The sequence below is a fragment of the Sus scrofa genome, chromosome 6 (genome assembly GCF_000003025.6).
Source record: "Sus scrofa isolate TJ Tabasco breed Duroc chromosome 6, Sscrofa11.1, whole genome shotgun sequence".
NCBI lineage: Eukaryota > Metazoa > Chordata > Mammalia > Artiodactyla > Suidae > Sus > Sus scrofa.
Window position 1 is genome coordinate 34,821,506 of NC_010448.4, and position 20,649 is coordinate 34,842,154.

At 46.7% G+C, this 20,649-nt stretch overlaps 1 protein-coding gene across 1 annotated transcript in view; it reads left to right on the top strand.

The window, feature by feature from the left end:
• The window catches only part of LOC110260966 (nuclear receptor coactivator 5-like), a 56,857-nt gene that overhangs the window by 20,799 nt on the left and 15,409 nt on the right, over positions 1-20,649 (top strand). Inside the window, exons 4-7 of the mRNA XM_021094222.1 lie at positions 8,814-8,894; positions 13,114-13,199; positions 13,379-13,499; positions 18,272-18,471. Coding sequence (XP_020949881.1) covers positions 8,814-8,894; positions 13,114-13,199; positions 13,379-13,499; positions 18,272-18,471 — 488 coding nt within the window. The remainder of the gene's footprint in view (positions 1-8,813; positions 8,895-13,113; positions 13,200-13,378; positions 13,500-18,271; positions 18,472-20,649) is intronic.

Genomic DNA, 20,649 nt, shown 5'->3' on the forward strand with positions numbered 1-20,649 from the left:
ATCCGGCACTGCCATGAGCTGTGGTGTGGGTCACAGACACAGCTCGGATCTGGCGTTGCTGTGGCTGTGGTGTAGGCTGGCAGATACAGCTCTGATTGGACCCCTAGCCTGGGAACCTCCATATGCTGTGGGAGCAGCCCAAGAAATGGCAAAAAGACAAAAAAACCAAAAAACAAAAAACCTTAGATAACTTCTAAGTTGTCATTTTAACTTTTTTTTCTTTTTCTTTTTGCTTTTGAGTGCTTCACCCACGGCATGTGGAAGTTCCCAGGCTAAGGGTTGAATCAGAGCTATAGCTGCCAGCCTATGTCACAGCCATAGCAACTTGGGATCCGAGCCACAACTGCTTGCTTGGATCCTACAATGCTGTATCCTCAACTCACCGAGCGCGGCCAGAGATCGAACCCTCAACTTTGTGGTTACTAGTTGGATTTGTTTCCACTACACCACAACGGGAACTCATAAACTGTTATTTTCGTAGAAATCATATAGGGAGATCCTATTGTGACTCAGCAGGTTAGGGACCGATGCAGGTGAGGATGTGAGTTCGATTCTTGGCCTCCCTGTTCAGTGGGTTAAGGATCTTGCATTGTCGCTGCAGTGGCTTGGGTCGCTGCTGTGATGTGGGTTTAACCCCTGGCCTGGGAATGTCTACATGCCGTTTGGCCCAAAAACAAAAAGCGTTCACTTTAGTACATTTGTTCCTTCTTTGGTTACGCATTGAACACCTGTCATGTGGCAAGCACTCTTCCAAGTGCTGGAGTTGAAACAGTGCATGGGACAGACCAAAACTCCCTGCCTTCTGGGAGCTTCCCTTCCTTCTCGGGATTAGATCACACATGTGCGTTAGTAAAAATCCATAGTGTGTGGCTGGTGCTCCTCAACACTGTCAGCAAAGCCAAGAAAAGTTTGAGAAACTGCTGCAGCCAAGACATGTGGACTGTATGTAAGGTGGTATCTGGAATGGAATTCTAGACCAGAAAAACATGCATTAAGTAGAAATTGAACAAATCAGAACAAAGTATGGGCTTTACTTAACCATAGCCGTTCGTCTTATTGTGACTAATGTGCCATGCTAGTGGGAGAGATTAGGTATGGGTTCTCTTGGAGCCCCCCCTCTTTTTTTTACGTTTTAGGGCTGCACCTGCGGCATATGGACATTCCCAGGCTAGGGGTTGAATCGGATCTGCAGCTGCTGGCCTACACCACAGCCACAGCAACACCAGATCCTTAACCCACTGAGTGAGGCCAGGGATGGAACCCAAAACCTCATGATTACTAGTCGGATTTGTTTCTGTTGTGCCATAATGGGGACTCTGGATCTATCTTATATACGTACTATCTTTTTACAGTTTTTCTAAAAATCTATAACTATTTCTTTTTTTTGGGGGGCCTTTTTAGGGCCACACCCACGGCATATGGAAGTTCCCAGGCTAGGGGTCAAATCAGAGCTACAGCTGCCAGCCTACAGTACAGCCACAGCGACATGAGAGCCAAGCTGCGTCTGCAACCTACACCACAGCTCACGGGAACACCGGATCCTCAACCCACTGAGCAAGGCCAGGGATCGAACCCGCAACCTCATGGCTCCTCGTCGGATTCGTTTCCGCTGTACCATGAAGGGAACTCCCTAAAACTATTCTTAAAAATGAAGTTTATTGTAAAAAACGTGTGTGTGAGAGAGAGAGAGATGGAGAGAGGGAGAGAGCAGATCTTGATGTGTGACATGAAGAAAAGTGAGCCAGGTTGGAGGGGGAGGGGGCGCAGGTAGGGGGGAAGGCGAGGGAGGGCCCTGTAGAGAAGATGACAGTTGGGCAGAGCCCTGGCTGGAAGCGAGGGAGCTGCCCACCTGGGTACCTGGGTATGGGGCGAGGGGGAGAAGTGTGTGTTCACGACAGGGAACGGCAAGGGGCAGGTCGCTGCTGGGGCGAACAACCCGGAGGCCTGCTGGTTGCCTTGGGGGAGCTGTGGGAGATGAGGAGGGAATGAGGTCTGCCAGGTGGGGAGGGGGCTGGGCATCGGGAACCTTTTAAGCCCTGGTCAAGATTTTGGCATCGACTCTGGGCCAGATGCAGATGAAGCCGTGGCTCTGGCCTCCTTCCCTGTGGCACGGATCCCACCTCCCCATGGCCCACCTTTCATAGGCTTTGAACAGTCCCGTTGGAGGGCAGCATTAGGCTTTAGAGCAGGGGTCAGACCACACCAGCCTCGGGGTCACATCCTGTCCCACCTGTTTTTGTACAGAGCCATGTGCAAAGTTGAGCCTTGCCTTTTCCCTTCCTGCCTGCAGCAAGGCTGTTTCATACATTCAGAGTCCGTTTTGTAATGGATTTTCACATTCTATATTCCATCCCGGGGTCCTCTTGACTTCCTAAATTAGTGTTAAAATTTATACACGTTAAGGTTCATTTTATGCTGTATTTAGTGGGTTTTGACAACTGCCTGTGTGTTGTGTCTCCACCATTATTGCATCATGCAGAATAATGTCCCTGCTTGGAAAAAAAAAACCCCTGTGCTTCACCTCTGCAACTCCTTCCTGGCAGACCCTTGCCCACCACCAATCCTTTCCTCATCTCGTTAATTTTGCCTTTCCCAGAATGTCGTATAATTGGAAGCACACATGATGTAGCCTATTGAGACTGGCTTCTTTGACTTAGCAATATGCATTCAAAGATTTATCCAAGTCTTTTTTGGGAGGGCGAGCTGCAGGTGGGGCATATAAAAGTTCCCAGGCTTGGGGGTCACATCGGAGCTGCAGTTGCTGTACCACAGTCCTAGCGACGCAAGATCCGAGCCTCGTCTGTGACCTGCACCGCAGCCCGTGGCATTGCCAGATCCCCAACCCACTGAGCGAGACCAGGGTTTGAACCCTCATTCCTCACGGTTGCTAGTGACCGTGAGACACAATGGGAACACCACTTATTTCTTTGAATTGCTCAAATATTTCTACGGATGTACTGTAATTTGTTTATTCACCTATGGAAGGGTATCTTGTTGTATACAGTTTTTGGCAGTTGTGAATAAAGCTGCGTAGGCATTTGTGTGGATGCTTTTGTGTGGACATACATTTTCTGATCAGGTGTGACTGCTGACTGACCTCATAACACTGTATTCAGCTGTGTACTGACCCCTGCTCTTTAAAGTACTGTGGAAGGAACCCGTGTCTTTTTTGTTGTGTCCTTTTAACAGTGCCATGTCACTACTCTTTTCCTACTTCTGGAGACTTGACTGAAATTTCTCTAGAGGAGTGTTAAAATTCAAATTGTTTTCAGTGAAATTTGAAATGATGATGGAACTTCTAAGAGTAGATTCTTAAAAATCTTTTTAATTTTAAAATTTATTCCCAGTGGGTCCTATCCTGAGAACTTAATAGATCAGCGGTCTAATAAGTTGAGTAATTGAGATACACCAGTAAAAAGTTAAAAATAGTTGCACTAGCATTCCTCGAGGCGTTGGAGTGACATGTACATTTAATTTGAAATTGGAAGGAATGTGTTTCGATGGACTTTCTCCATAGGTACATAAGGTTCTCTCCCGATAAAGACATCAGACCGAAATAAAAGGAGTTCCCGTTGTGGCACAGCGGTAATGCATGCGACTAGTATCCAGCAGGACACAGCCCTGCTCAGTGGGTTAAGGATCCGCCGTTGCCTTGAGCTGTGCTGTAGGTCGCAGACGTGGCTTGGATCTGGTTCGGCTGGGGCTGTGGCGGAGGTTGGCAGCTACAGTTCCAATTTGACCCCAGCCGGGGAACTTCTAAGTGGGACGGGTGCAGCCATTAAAAAAACAGGTCACATTCACAGAGTTTTTATTACAGTATATTCTAATTATTTTATTATTATTGTTCATATCTTCTGTATCTAATTTATAAATTACACATAGATTGGTATGTGAATGAAAAATTTGATATAAATAGGGTTTGGTGCTGTCTGAGGTTTCAGGCATCCACTGAGGGTTTTGGAATGTGTCCCCTTTAGATAAGGGGGACCACTCTGTATATTTTTGTGGAGGGGAAGTTTCTGGTTTTGTTTGGCATAATTCTCCTTTTTCTTAATGATTTTTATTTTTTTCCATTACAGTTGATTTACAATGTTCTGTCAATTTCTACTGACATATATATACTGATATACATATTCTTTTTATATTCCTTTTTTTTTTTTTTTGAGGGCCCCACCTGTGGCATGTGGAAGTTCCCAGGCTAGGGGTCAAGTTGAAGCTATAGATGCCAGCCTACACCACAGCCTACACAATGCCAGATCCGAGCTGCATCTGTGACCTACACCACAGCTCACGGCATTGCCAGAACCTTAACCCCCTGAGTGAGGCGAGGGATTGAACCTGTGTTCTCATGGGTACTAGTCAGATTTGTTTCTGCTGAGCCATGTTGGGAACTCCTATATATTCATTTTTCACATTCTCCTCCATCATGTTCCATCACTAGTGACTAGATACAGTTCCCTGTTTTGTTTTTTTAGTGGCTGCACCTGTGGCATATGGAAGTTCCCAGGCTCTAGGGGTCAAATCTGAGCTCTAGCTGCCGGCCTACACCAGAGCCAGATCCGAGCTGCGTCTTTGACCTACACCACAGCTCAAGGCAACGCCGGGTCCTTAACCCAACAAGTGGGACCAGGGATCGAACCCGTGTCTTCAGGTTTACTATTTGGATTTGTTGCTGATGAGCCAAGATGCGAATTCCCCAGCATAATTATTTTGAGATTCATCTGTGTTGGGTAGATTAAGTACATCATGTCTTAATTTTTTATTTTTTTATTTTTTTGCTATTTCTTGAGCCGCTTCTTACGGCATATGGAGATTCCCAGGCTAGGGGTCTGATCGGAGCCGTAGCCACCAGTCTATGCCAGACCAACAGCAACGCTGGATCCGAGCCTCGTCTGCAACCTACACCACAGCTCACGACAACGCCGGATCATTAACCCACTGAGCAAGGGCAGGGACCGAACCCGCAACTTCATGGTTCCTAGTCAGATTCGTTAACCACAGAGCCACGACGCCACGACGGGAACTCCCATCATGTCTTTATTGCAGAGCAGTTTTGCATTTTACGGGGCTATGGCCTGTGTCCCACTGTAGTTCATGTGTTGAAGCCTTAACTCCCAATGGGACTTTATTTGGAGACAGGGCTTTTAGTAGGCGAATAATATAAAATGAGGTTGAAAGGGTGGGGTCCTAAGCCAATAGGATTGGTGGCCTTATATAAGAGGAAGAGAGATCTCTTTCCATGTGGATGCACAAAGGCCATGCAATGACACAGCAAGAAGGTGGCCGTCTGCAAGCCAGGAAGCGAGCTCTCATCACAGCTCAACCATGCCGACAGTCCTGATCCAGGACTTCGGCTTCCGGAACTCTTACACATTTCTGTCATTTTGGCTGTCCAGTCAGTGGTATTTTGGTGTGCACCGAGCAGGCTTAGACGTATGGATGTACTTACAGTTTATATTTTTCATTCACACCGATATTTGAAGGATATTTGCAGTTGGGGCTATTGGCAAGTAAAGCTACTGCATACATTCGTGTACAAGTCTTTGTGGCGGCATATGCTTTCATTTTTATTGGGCAGATGTCTGGATGTGGAATGGCCTAGTGATGTGTTTTCCTTTTTCAAAGCTGCCAAATGGGGAGTTCCCATCGTGACGCAGTGGTTAACAAATCCGACTAGGAACCGTGAGGTTGTGGGTTCCATCCCTGCCCTTGCTCAGTGGGTTAACGATCCGGCGTTGCCGTGAGCTGCGGTGTAGGTCGCAGACGCGGCTCGGATCCCGCGTTGCTGTGGCTCTGGCGTAGTCCGGTGGCTACAGCTCCGATTCAACCCCTAACCTGGGAACCTCCATATGCCGTGGGAGCGGCCCTAGAAAAAGCAAAAAGACAAAAAAAAAAGCTGCCAAATAATTTTCTCAGGAGATGGTACCATTTTCCATTCCCACCAGCAGCAGATGAGGCTTCTGGTTCCCCTGCCTCCATCTTGAGGTTTGAATTTTGAATCGCTTTTAGATGGTCCACCCAGAAGTGTGGGGAAAGACACTTCCCCTGATGCGGCATGGCCAGGCGAGGCTTCCCAGGTAGTGTGGATCTCTCCCTCAGGCTCCCTATGTTCTCAAATGACCTTTTTTTTTTTTTCTTTTGCCTATATGAATTTACTTTCCACAAAAATATAGCTTGACCAATTTTTTTTTTTTTTTTTTTTTTTTTTTTGCTTTTTTTTAGGGCCGCACCCATGGCATATGGAGATTCCCAGGGTAGGGGTCCAATTGGAGCTACAGCTGCTGGCCTACAGCACAGGCTCAGCAACATCAGATCTGAGCTGCATCTGTGACCTACACCACAGCTCACGGCAACGCCGGATGCTTAACCCACTGAGCAAGGCCAGGGATCGAACCCGCAACCTCTTGTTTCCTAGTCGGATTCGTGCCTAGCCACGACAGGCACTCCAGCAACTCTGGATCCTTAATCCAGGGAGTGAGGCCAGCAATTGAACCCACATCCTCACGGAGACTGTGTCCGATTCTTACCCACAGAGCCACGATAGGACCTCCACCTCATGTTAAAAAGTGTGTGTGGGGAGGTTGACGTGACCCAGCTCGCATGGTTTTTCCAAGGCTTAAATATAATGCATTGAAAACATCTTCAGTGAACATCTGGGAAACTGGTCATTTCCTGGGATGTATTTGTAATTATAAGTTCCATTTTTCTACTTGACAGTGAGTGGTTCACCTGCTATTCCCGAAGTGAGTAGGAGAGGAACTGAAGTTGAATGGGTGCCTCTGGTTCGAGGGAGGTCGCAAAGCATGTGGCAAAATACCGTGGCCTCCCCAGGGCTCCTGGTGACCTTGCAACATTTAATAATGTCCAAGCTTTCCTCTGGACGTTTGTGTTGTAATGGGCATGTCCTTCCCGTGCATATTTGCAGACACCCACAAAGGTAATTCCTCATGAAAGAAGCATCTTCTGTGCTTGAAGAAGGATGTTGCTCAGGCCTCTGGGGTCCTAGCTGGTGCGGGTGCCAGCCTACGTCAGTGCTTGGGCTGCTGTGCCCGAGCACGGGTCTTTTGGCCTGTGAAATCCTTTGTCCAGCTGGCCGAGGTGCATTCTGAGTGCACGGGGCCTTCCTTCCCGTGGAGGAGTGGAAGTTATTCTTTGATGGCTGGGCCAGACTGCTCATCCGATGTTACTGGCATTGGAAAGGTGGTTCAGAAAGGAGATTCAAGGAGTCGTGTAATTGACATTAGCCTGGCCAGGTAGGCTGCAGCGGGAACATACATCCAGGGAAGTGGGAGGAACCTGTGAGGGGGGGAGGTCCCGGTTCTGGATTCATTTCGCCAGGTGGGGGTGTCTGGAGGCCTTCTCTCCCCTGCCTGACCGCTGGGTTCCAAGAATCCTGCAGCGTTTCTCCTTAGAGCCGGCTGGCTTTCTTGGCATCGTTCAGCCTAGTTGCTAGGAAGCCGAATAAAGCCAATGCAACTTCCTTTTGACTTACTCACATTGAACCATCTGCTTATTCCTTCTCATGGCCTTCAAACTTGGCGAGAATCATCGAGAAGAGGGTCGAGCAGAGCATCTGTGCTCCTTATCCTTCTTGGGGATGGAAATCTTTCTAATAACTCTTTAACCCTCGCACTCCAAATGTATAAATAGTTCGTCTTGTTCATCCCCCTTGTTTCTTCCAGCTAACCATTTGAAGCAGGCCTTTTCTTCATAGGTTGTGCCCTTTTCTTGGTTTTAGATCAGCTTTGTTATTTGTCATCCTCGAACCTTTTGAATGAGGAGGAAGGCCTCACTGTATGTCAGAATGCATTTGGTGTGTGTGTGTGTTTTTTAACAGTGGTTTTTTTTTTTTTTTTTTCTTTGTCTATTTGCCTGTTCTTGAGCCGCTCCCGCGGCATATGGAGGTTCCCAGGCTAGGGGTCCAATCAGAGCTGTAGCTGCCGGCCTACGCCAGAGCCACAGCAACACGGGATCTGAGCCGGGTCTGCAACCTACACCACAGCTCATGGCAACGCCGGATCCTTAACCCACGGAGCAAGGCCAGGGATCGAACCCGAAACCTCATGGTTCCTAGTCAGATTCGTTAACCACTGCACCATGGTGGGAACTCCTTTAACAGTGGTCTTAATCGAGGATTAATACTTGCAATCGATGCGAATCATTTAGGAATTTTTCTCTCATAAGCTCCATTGTGGAGTCAGGGTCAGATACATGCAAGGTGGCAGATCATCCACAAAAATTTACGGTGATACTGATGGAGCATCTTTCTGGCAAAGGGAAGCTTTAAAATACAATAGTGATTTATTGGTATTATCATTTTTCCTAATTCCCAAACACCACCAGCATTGCATCCTTCACTTTCAGGTTGGCAAAGGGAAGCTTTAAAATACAATAGTGATTTATTGGTATTATCATTTTTCCTAATTCCCAAACACCACCAGCATTGCATCCTTCACTTTCAGGTTTAGTTCAGCTAAGGTGGGAAGTCAGCTTCATGCAGTTGAAGTTCCTTGAGTCCGTAGTCAATGAGTTTATAGTGGTCCTTTCTTGGTGACACAACTGTGCCTTCCATTGTCAACTCTCCCAAAGCAGTGAGCAAACCAACCAGACAAAAATAGAAGTAGGCATTACAAACTCAAATAAGGGTTCTTGGAGAGAACGTCTGGAGAAGAGCCATTGTTCGAGTTTTTAAAACCCAGTTGAACAGAAGACTCAGTCCCCTTTGAATGTATCAGACCCGTGGAAAGCAATGACAGGACTATGGGAAATAATTTCTTCTTAAGTGTAATTTGCTCTTTGTTGGTTTTTTTTAGCAGTAATCCACATAAACCTTTTACACCGACTTCTTATTCTCCCCAAGAGGGCCACTTAAAGGAGAGCGAAGATAGGCTAAGGTAAAATTTTATTGTTGTGGCTCCATTTGCTAAAAGCTTTGGTAATAATTTAGATGTGGTCTTACAGTGCAGACGTATGTGTTTGTTAAAAATGATGTTATTAATATTTGCTTTCTGGAAAGTCCCTCAGGTCAACTTGATCATATTTTGCCATTCTGCTTCAACCTCCACCTTTTGGGAGGACTTTAGATCCTAGGAAGTAAAATAGACCTGCAGCCCGAAGGGACTCAACCCCTCTTTGTGGGTTTCTCCGTCAGCTCCACCTGGGGGACCCACCTGGTGGGTTATCTGTAGCAGGCCCTCGATGTCTTTCTTTTTTTCTTTTTTTGGCCACACCCGCAGTATATGGAAGTTCCTGGGCCACATTGAACCCATGCCACAGCAGTGACCTGAGCCAGATCCTTAACCATTAAGCCACTGGGGAATCACCTAGATTTCCTTGTTTTATAATCTTTTCAGGGCTGTACCCACAAGATATGGAGGTTCCCAGGCTAGGGGCTGAATCAGAGCTGCAGCTGCCGGCCTACACCACAGCCACAGCAATGCCAGATGCAAACTACATCTGCGACCTACACCACCACTCACGGCAATGCTGGATCCTTAACCCGCTGAGCGAGGCCAGGGATCGAACCTGCATCCTCATGGATATGAGTCAGGTTCATAACCTACTGTCACAGCGGGAACTCCTACCCTTCCTTTTTCAGCTCCCTTCTTGCATACCTCCATACCTTTTCTCTGCTACCATCTAACCATTGGTATGTGCTCAAAAAATGCAAATTTGGAGTTCCCGTCGTGGCGCAATGGTTAACGAATCCGACTAGGAACTATGAGGTTTCGGGTTCGATCCCTGGCCTTGCTCAGTGGGTTAAGGATCTGGCGTTGCCATGAGCTGTGGTGTGGGTCGCAGACGCAGCTCAGATCCCACGTTGCTGTGGCTCTGGCGTAGGCCGGTGGCTACAGCTCCGATTCGACCCCTAGCCTGGGAACCTCCATATGCCGCGGGAGCGGCCCAAGAAATAGCAAAAAGACAAAAAAAAGAAAAGCAAATTTATTTTATTACGAAATGAACCAATACTCCAGAGCACTTAAATATAAAAAAGATCACTTAGGAGTTCCCATCGTGGCGCAGTGGTTCATGAATCCAACTAGGAACCATGAGGTTGCGGGTTCTATCCCTGGCCTCGCTCAGTGGGTTAAGGATCTGTCGTTGCCATGGGCTGCGGTGTTGGTCACAGACGTGGCTTGGATCCTGAGTTGCTGTGGCTTTGGCGTAGGCTGGTGGCTGCAGCTCCGATTAGACCCCTAGCCTGGGAACCTCCATGTGCGGTGGGAAGCAGCCCTAGAAAAGGCAAAAAGACAAAACAAAATAAACAAAAAAAAAGTCACTTAAATTTTTTTTGAACCCAAGAAATGGATAAATAGATGTAAAAGTGTCTGGTCAGAAAAAGTGAAAATCCCTCTTCGGAACTCCGCAGTTTTCCCCTCCCCTGCTAATAATGGAAACGGCTCCCGCTGGTATCCTGTTCTGGAACTCACGTCTTTCACTAATGTTATGTCCCGAGGGTTATTCCTCCTCATTGTTTTTGAGCATTGGGCAGTGTGCTAAAGGCAGCCAACTGGTTTTGAAGGTTATCTTGTGTAGTTTCCTCTGCCGTCTACCTTCGGCAGCGGGGTTCTGAGACCCCAAAGAGGTAAATCACCGTGGCAGTTCAGGATTGTTGCCTCGGATCTACCTCTGTCGTTTGGGTAAAAGCAGCTTTCCTTGAACTGTATTTGAATTGATTTTTGTATGTATGAACCTTGACAGGGCCTCTCTCTTGTCTGCATGAACGTTGAGCTTTGTGTCAGATTAGATTAATAATTCAGCATTGAAAAATGCTTTCTTCAACTGCGGAAGCACTTGAAAGAAGAGAATTCGGGAGTGACTATTAATGGGGGTTAGCGTCTCGCAGGTAGCATTTCCTGAAAAGGAGACTTAGCTCCTTGCACTGTTTGGTGATTTTCCTGATTCGCTTAGCCTTGGGCCTGAAACTTTTTAAAGTGAAGGAGGATGATAGGGCTTTCATCCGTTGGTACCTGTATCAGGCACTCGTTTACGGGATTTACCTGACGAGCTCCTCGAATCCTCATAGCAACTCTTAGAGGCAGGGTCTCCCAATAGCCCCACTTTACAGGTGAGAAAACTGAGGCATAAGGAGGTTCCGGCTTACCTGGTTAGTAAGTGGCGGAGCGGAGATGCACATCCAGGCAGTGGCAATTTTCACATTATACAGCCTCTCCTGGACGAACTGGTCCTTGCTTCTGCCCTCACCCCCGACCCCCTCTAATTTCTTAGGCTGATGGTGGGGCGTTTCCATACCACTTTATGAGAAGAAAGCAAGTGTGTGAAGTTGGCCGTTTGTGCCTGCCAGGGCCCAGTGTGTAGTAGAAGCTGGAGCAGGCAGGTAGCCTGAAGAATGCATGGCCTCTGGAGTGCATGACGGAGAGAAAGCCTGCCTGGGGGAGGGAGGCGTTCTTGGGTTGCTCAGCATTCTCAGGGCAGTAGGGCGGCATGGACTCAGGCAGAAGCTCAACATTTGGAAGTCTGGAGCTGCAAGTCTGCTCTGTTGGGAGGGTGGATGTGGACACGATCCTGAGTGAAAATTATACAGGGGGAGTTCCTGATGCGGCACAATGGAAACGAATCCGCCTAGGAATCATGAGGTTGTGGGTTCAATCCCTGGCCTTGCTCAGTGGCTGAAGGATCTGGCATTGCTGTGAGCTGTGGTGTAGGTTGCAGACATGCCTCAGATCTGGCGTTGCTGTGGCTGCGGCGTAGACCGGTGGCTACAGCTTGGATTAGACCCCTAGTCTGGGAACCTCCATATGCTGTGGGTGCGTGCGGCCCTAAAAAAAAAGACAAAAAGAAAAATTATATAGGGGAAGAACAAAGGGAGCTAAGCTTGCACACAGCTTTTTGAGCAGTTATGAGGTGTTTGTTTGTTTTGCCTTTTTAGGGCCGCACCCGTGGCACATGGAGGTTTCCAGGCTAGGAGTCCAATCGGATCTGCAGCCACTGGCCTATACCACAGCTGATAGCAACGCCAGATCCTTTACCCACTGAGCGAGGCCAGGGATCAAACCCACATCCTCATGGATGCTAGTTGGGTTCGTTAACCGCTGAGTCACGATGGGAACTCGAGTCATGGTTTGACTAAGGTGTTCTGTGGCCGCTTTGCCATGCAGTGTGATGCCTCTAGTGAGAAAAGAGCTAATTGCTGTCTGCCCAGGTGGTTCTCTCCCTGGCAGGACATTCCTTGTGCCAGAAAGCATTGGTGTCTGGATGCTGGAGGCCTGAAGTAAAAACACCTGATTTAGGGTACATGGTGCATCAAATGCTCCCCTTTCTTTTTAAATCACAGCAAAGGGGACTACTTTAGATGGCAGATAGATTACCTAGCATCTGTGCATCTTTTTCAGGCCATTAGCAAGGGAAAAGAGCTTGCTCATAGGAGCTGTGGCGTGTTGAGAAGTAAAGTGAGCAGATCTTGTTGATTCATTTTGTACCCATATCCAAGGAAAACCATCAGAGATAAGTGCCCCTTCTTTACAAAATGAACTCTACAGATGAAATTATCTCATATCCTTTAGAATTAATGCCTTAAAGTATGAATCTCACTCTGTGTCGGAGTCTTAGGTGACGAAGAACCATGGCTCCATGTAGTCCGTTTTGTTATAACAGACAAGAGGAAATGAATGGGAAAGGGTAGATTCCCAGATACTGGGAGTTCCCATTGTGGCTCGGTGGTTAACGAATCTGACTAGAAACCATGAGGTTGTGGGTTCGATTCCTGGCCTTGCTCAGTGGGTCAAGGATCTGGTGTTGCCATGAACTGTGGTGTAGGTCACAGACATGGCTCGGATCTGGCGTTGCTGTGACTGTGGGGTAGGCTGGAGGCTACAGCTCTGATTTGACCCCTAGCCTAGGAACCTCCATATGCCACAGGTGCAGCCCTAAAAAGACCAAAAAAAAAAAAAAAAAAAAAATTCCCAGATACTAAAAATATTCTAAAAGAAGAACAGATTATTGAGCATGATTTTACTGCTAAGTAGACGCCACCTTTATTTAGGGGCTTATATATTGTGCTAGTGATCTTGTATTTATTTTTTTGGCTTTTGGGGACATAACATTTGGAGGGAAACTGTATTTGCACAAACACTTCTATTTTCCCTCATCCAGCAGCCCTGAGGAATTGCAGCAGAAGGCGGCCGATTATTCAAAAGAGACTGAGGGTGCCCCCACCCAATGCCAGGACTGTCACTTCGGTAAGAGTCTTGTTAAGAATCCATTCTGCTTTCCGCTCTCCTCTATCCTTTGCAGAGGTGTCGTCTTTCACTTACACTTTTTGTAACAAACCCCGAAAACCTTTCTTGGGATGAGCTTTTGCTCACCGGTGCTCTGCTCTTGGCCTTGCAAAAAGCATGAATACATCAATATTTTTCAGATGATGCCAGGGACGCTCGGGAAGAGAGGCTTTTCCAGTACTTTTATCAAGTGATTCAGAAAGAGCGTGATCAAGAGAGGCCTTCAGATTGCATTATCGTTTTTATCAACAAAGAACAGAGGTAGATGCATTTCTCTTCGGCGTTTCATATAGGTTGTGTAAAACAAATTGACGTAGCTAAGTCACACTGAGCATTGAAACGCAAAGCGATCTGCTCGAACACTGCTTTAAGAGTTACAAGAATTACGCTGTTGGGTTGATCAGAGTGGTGATAGAGGCATCCTGTGGGTGGAGAGATGCCTGAAGATTCCTGTCTAATTCAGCTCTGTCTAATTCAGCTTTTCTTTTTCTTTCTTTTTTTTTTTTTTTCTTTGTCTTTTTAGGGCTGTACCCAAGGCACGCGGAAGTTCCCAGGCTATGAGTCGAATCGGAGCTGTAACTGCCTACACCACAGCCACAGCAATGCAGGATCCCAGCTGCATCTGCAACCTACACCACAGCTCACGGCAATGTTGGATCCTTAACCCACTGAGCAAGGCCAGGGATTTAAACTGTCCTCATGGATGCCAGTCAGATTCGTTTCCTCTGAGCCACAGTGGGAACTCCTTATTCAGCTTTTTTGTGTTGCCCGAGTTTACTACAGTGAGCATCTATAAATTTTTTTTTTTTGCTTCTTAGGGCTGGACCCATGGCATATGGAGGTTCCCAGGCTAGGGGTTGAATCAGAGCTGTAGCCACCAACCTACACCATAGCCAAAGCAATGCCAGATCTGAGCTGTGTCTGCAACCTACACCAGAGCTCATGGCAATATAAATTTTTTTTTTGCCCACCCCTCTTCGGCTTATGGAGTTCCCGAGCCAGGGATCAGATCCGAGCCACAGTCTCAGCCTCCGTCACAGCTACAGCAATGCTGCATCCTCAACCTACTGTGCCAAGCTGGGGATCCAACCTGTGTCCCAGTGCTTCTAAGATGCTGCCACTCTCATTGCGCCACAGCAGAAATTCCTGCTAATTTTATCAGTCAAAAGAAAAAACCGAAGCTATTTTCTGGGTGGGGTTCCCTGTGCCAGCCCTGATCTAGTGTAATGTGCCAGAAAGGTCGCTCTTACTCATCTTTCAGAGAAGGGTCCTCCCATTTCATAGCTGTGTGTTGAACTCCTCCCAGCCTTTGTGCTGTTTTTGCTTCGATCTGCGATGCCCATTTCCTCTTCTCCTCCGGCACAGCTCGCACAGGCCGTGTAAGCATAATTGCCTCTTGGTCTGTCTCCAGCTGGTATGTTGGGCTCAAGTCATGCCCTGATCTCCCACACCACTGCCTGGCACTTGATGGCAGACGGGAACTTCACATTTGAGGGTAACTGTGTCTCTGGATTTTGTCGGGTTTTATAGTGCTTGGCAGAGAGCCTGGCCTGTAGGCGATTGGTCGGATGGCAGTATACACAGTTACTCCAGGCCAGGCCCTGAGTGTGTTATACGAAGACCCAGACCTGGTGAGGACTAATAATTCCTGAACAGAAGGCCAGGCACACACAAAACACAACCCAGCATTAAGGTAGCATTCGTTTTCGGCACATATTTATGTGAAAATAAACAGTTTAAAACTGACTCAAGGTTCCTGTTGTGTCTCAGCAGAAACGAATCTGACTAGCATCCATAAGCACGGGGGTTCAATCCCTGGCCTTGCTCAGTGGGTTAAGGATCTGGTGTTGCCATGAGCTGCAGTGCAGGCTGCGCTGGCGTGCCTGTGGCATCAGCCGGCAGCTGCAGCTCTGTTTTGACTCCTAGCCTGGGAACCTCCAATGCCATGGGTGCAGCCCTAAAAAGACCAGAGGAAAAAAAAAATGACTCAATTTTTATTCTATGATGTCTCCTTTTCAGAGAGCTACTTTATTTGTAGGTAGCATCTCTGAGTTTGTAAAGCCACATCATAGCTCCATCTCGTTTGGAAGGGTATGTGGGTTGGACCTTGGGAGACAGCATCCTAGAAGAAATGAGGTCAGTCGTAGCGTGGGGAGGGTGAGAGAGGGCAGTTCATTTTACATTAGAAAATGATGGGATTTCCCTTTAATAATTGAAAGACAACCAGCCATGCCCCGGATTAATTTGATCATGTAGCAATTTAAACTGGTTTTGAACCCAGAGGCGGTCAGGACGCAGCATGCATAGGAGCCTTGTTTTCCCTCAACATTTGGCAAGCCTGCTCCCATCCCCTGCATCGGCCCTGGAAGCTACGTTAATCTTCCGACTAGATGAGCTTTCTCAAAACTTGTAGCAAGCATCCCCCCCACTGACTTGTAGCCTTTTGCTCTTCCTTTTGGATCGTGACTGATTCTAGCGGCCATTGGACTTCAACAACCCTGATGTTCTTGCCAGGGCCAGGCTGGCTGGTGTGAATTTGAGTGCAGAGCTTTGTGGCGGAGAAGGCTGGTCTCCCCGGTCACCCTGGAGGGGTGGTCACTCCACTGCCTGGTGCTCTGTGGGTCTGGCATGTAGCCATGGATCAGAATCCTGGTGGATGCAATTTAGGAATTCTGCCGTGTGGGCTCTGCATCTGACAGAGATGGCACACACCAGGCGGTGTCTCTGGCTCTCTTGTCTCTTGAACATCGGAAAGATTTGGAGGGATCAGTTAGTGGGCTAATTCATCCCTTTATATTCCAAAACAGGAATTAATTTTCAAATCATGTGTCACCCATTTTTTGGGGGGGTCATTTTAGGGCCACACCTGTAGCATATGGAGGTTCCCTAGGCTAGGGGTCGAATCAGACCTCAGACTAGCCTGCATTGCAGCACAGCAATGCCAGGTCCGAGCCGTGTCTGCGACCTAAACCACAGCTCACGGCAAGAGGGGTCCTTAACCCACTGAGCGAGGCCAGGGATCGAACGTGTATCCTCATGGGTACCAGTCAGATTCGTTTCTGCTGAGCCATGTCAGGGGACTCCTCAAATCATGTCATCTCTTGAACTATTTTGTGACAGTTTTCACTCATGGGCTGTCACTTTGCAAATATGAAGTGTCATGTGTTTGTTTTCCTCTTGAATTTATTTTCTGAAATCGTTCCTACTTTACTAAACCGGCTTCTAGAAAAGCTTTTTTTCTGCCATCATTAATTTTTCATTCACAAAATATACCTTTTGCGCACTGTTACATGTCAAGCTCTGTGCTGGGCACAGACAGAAACGTAAAGATAATGAAGTAACAATTCCTATTTGGACCACGCATAGTCTAATAAGATGCCACATGCATAAATAACAAATGGAAGGTGGACTATGCTAAGGGTTGTTGCTGCTCTTAAGTTGCGTGTACACACAAGGAAGAGACGGTTACCGTTGTGGGGGCCAATGAGATGAATCAAGGAGGATTCAGGGAATAGTATCATTTGAGCTGGGCCTTTTTGGGGGGGCATCCTCATTTCATGACAGTTCATATTTGCAGAGTGAAAATTATCACAAAGTAGTTCACATGAGATATCATGATTTGAATTAGTCAGGTTCATTACCACAGAGTCACAACAGAATCGCCTAATGCAGGTTTCTCAGCAGATATGAGACAGGAATGGAAGCATGAAGCCGAAGGAGTAGCAGAGGAGCGATTCTCAAGGGCTGAGGCCAAGGAAACAGGGATGAGATGACTGGGTTTTGATCCAAGGTCCGTTATGGGGTGGTTGGTGTTGATTGGATGCTTAATTCCAGTGTTGACCATTTACTCTTCTGCAAGGAATTGTCTCAGTGGTAATAACCTCAATAAGGACTGGTCTCTCCCAGGAACTAATTATCAGGAGCATTTGCTTGGTTTTTCTGAAGATACAGCCCCTCTGTTCTTTAATATAGTTGAAAATTTTCACTGTGGTCTTTAAATTTAATTGATGTCAGTGAATAACACTTGAATCATTCCATTTTGAAAAACATGGGCCAGGAGTTCCCGTCGTGGCTCAGTGGTTAACGAATCCAACTAGGAACCATGAGGTGGTGGGTTCGATCCCTGGCCTTGCTCAGTGGGTTAAGGATCTGGCGTTGCCGTGAGCTGTGGTGTAGGTTGCAGACTCGGCTGGAATCCTGTGTTGCTGTGGCTGTGGTGTAGGCCGTCAGCTACAGCTCCGATTGGATCCCTAGCCTGGGAACCTCCATATGCCATGGGAATGGCCCATCCCGTGGCCCAAGAAATGGCAAAAAGGCAAAAAGAAAAAAGAAAAACACGGGCTATATTCATGGTGCTCAGACCCAGTGTATCATGCCACACAGAAACACGACTTTGACCAACCCTGCTTTCTTTATAAAATTATGTACATAATCAACCAAAGGAGGATGCTAAGTTTTCAACAAAGTTTTCCTTTTGGGGAGAGTTGCCTCCAGTTCTCTTAACTGATTCTATCAGATGCTTACACACCCTGGAGTGTTTTCAACATGTCTAAGGATGAAGAGAAGTTGCAGGACATGCGTGATTTTTGGAAAAATGTGGCATCTCCTCACTTAATACAGTAAAAATATGGTATCTTGCCGCTCACTTGCTTAAATTGGTGGCACGTCAAAGTGCCTGTGGAGCAGCTCCCTTCGGGGCTCAGCAGTCAAGGAATCCGACTAGTAACCATGAGGATATGGGTTCGATCCCTGTCCTTGCTCAGTGGGTTAAGGATCCAGTGTTGCCGTGAGCTGTGGGGTAGGTCGTGGACAGGGCTCTGATCCCATGTGGCTGTGGCTGTGGCTGTGCAGTCGAAGCTCCAACTTGACACCTAGTCTGGGAATACCCATATGCCCCAGGTGCAGCCCAAAAAGCAGTAATAATAATAATAATAATATATCTTGGAACAATTGCTTTGTGACATAGTTTTTTTTGTTTGTTTACTTGAAAGTAACCCAACTTTTTCATGTGTATGTTTGTGTGTGTTTTAAAGGGAATATGCAACAGACATAGGTCATCGGTTACAGGATCATGGCCTCGTGGTGGAAATGATATTCCTTGCCTCTGAATCAGACGTCACTCGAGCACTCCAGGAAGTTAAGGATGATGGGTCCCCGTTTTGTATTCTTGTTGAACAGTCTAACGTAGAACTTTGCTCTTGTACCGTGATTTTGCTTCATAAGTCTACCAAAGGTAAGTTGAGCGCAATCTAGAACAGTCGCTCAGAATAGATCCTGCTTTCAAAACGTAGTAGTTTTTTGTTTGCGGGGGCTGGTACATTTTAAAGGTTTACATTTGTCAGTAATTAAATCAAATCCCTTTAAGATAAAATGATTTGAATAGGTATCACAGAGTACTCATGGGTGTATTAGAGACTATTGAAGCTTAAATCGTCTTAAGTGCTTCTGCCTTAAGAATCCAAAATATTAGGTAACCAGAATTCCTATAATGGTGCAGCGTGTTAATGATCCGGCTGCAGTGGCTTGGGTCTCTGCAGAGGTTGGATCCCCAGTTTGGCTCAGTGGGTTAAAGGATCTGGCGTTTTCGCAACTATGGTGTAGGCCACAGCTGAGGATGGGATTCAGTCCCTGGCCTGGGAACTTCCATATGGTATGGATGGAGCCATAAAATTTAAAAAAAAGCAACCAATCCAAAGCAAAAAACAAAAGAAATTGGGCTTTTTCTCAAAGAAAATATCTAATTTATTTTAAGGACATAATAAGCCTAAGTCATTTATGTCATTCGTAAGTACTGAAAATGTAAAAGAAAATGCATATTTTCTTATTTATTTTTAAGGGCTGTACCTGTGGCATCTGGAGGTTCCCAGGCTAGGGGTTCAAATCAGAGATGTAGTTGCTGGTCTGCGCCACAGCCACAGCAGTGCCTCTTCTGCGACCTACCCCACAGCTCACGGCAATGCCGGATCCTTAACCCACTGAGCGAGGCCATGGATTGAACCTGCATCTTCATGGATCCTAGTCGGATTTGTTCCAACTGAGGCACGACAGGAACTCCGAAAATGCATATTTTCAAAAATGGCAAATCCCAGTATCCTGGGCTGAGGCTGGGGAACAGTATAGTATGAACAGATAGTGCAAATGTCTAATAACCACATCTGGTTACTTAAGTGTTAATATTCATGCAAGATTGTTTAGGAAATTACCACTCAAGTAAGTAGATTGAATAATTTGTCGAATACTAAAATGCTTTTTTTTTTTTTTTTTGGTCTTTTTGCTATTTCTTGGGCCGCTCCTGCGGCATATGGAGGTTCCCAGGCTAGGGGTCCAATCGGAGCTGTAGCCACCGGCCTACACCAGAGCCACAGCAACGCAGGATCCGAGCCGCGTCTGCAACTTACACCACAGGTCACGGCAACGCCGGATCGTTAACCCACTGAGCAAGGGCAGGGACCAAACCCGCAACCTCATGGTTCCTAGTCGGATTCGTTAACCACTGCGCCACGACGGGAACTCCCTAAAATGCTTTTAAAAACACCCAGCACTTTTTGGAAAGAAGTGCTATCTGTTTTTAACAGGTTACAAATTCAAAAGATAGTATCTTTTTCTCATCTCTGGGATATGGTATATAGGTAAATGTTTCATGTTTCATCCATGAATTTCATTATTGATCTCAGATCATAATTAAAAAGAACTTCTCCTATAAGGCACATCTATTTCATTATATTTGTTGGTTTTTGCTTTTTAGGGCTTCACCCACAGCATATGGAGGTTCCTTAACCCACTGAGCAAGGCCGGGGATTGAACTTGCAACCTCATGGTTCCTAGTCAGATTCGTTTCCACTGCTCCATGACAGGTGCTCCAGCAAGGTTAGTCCTAGGCTCACCTTCACAGTGCTTTATAGCCCATGGTTGGCTTCATACTTAAGTGCAGCCATTATTCACAAGTGTGTGGACCTACTTCTCTGCCAAAGCAAATGTTTAAAATACTCAATGAAACTTCAGCACCTGATGGCAGACATATACATATTCATGTTTCTTCCTAAATGTAACCTTTTTTTTTTTTTTTTTGTTATTTCTAGGGCTGCTCCCTCGACATATGGAAGTTCCCAGGCTAGGGGTTGAATCAGAGCTGTAGCGCCGGCCTACACCAGAGCCACAGCAACACGGGATCCGAGCTGCGTCTTCGACCTACACCACAGCTCACAGCTCAAAGCTCAGCTGGATCCTTAACCCACTGAGCGAGGCCAGGGATCGAACCCACAACCTCATGGTTCCAGTCAGATTTGTTTCGACTGTGCTCCTAAAATTAAACTTTTATTAAGTTTTATTAAGTCTTATTCTCAGTAGATGCACTTAGGAGAGATCAGAAGTTAGCTGGCATTGACTACAGCCATCATGTAATGTAAAACCT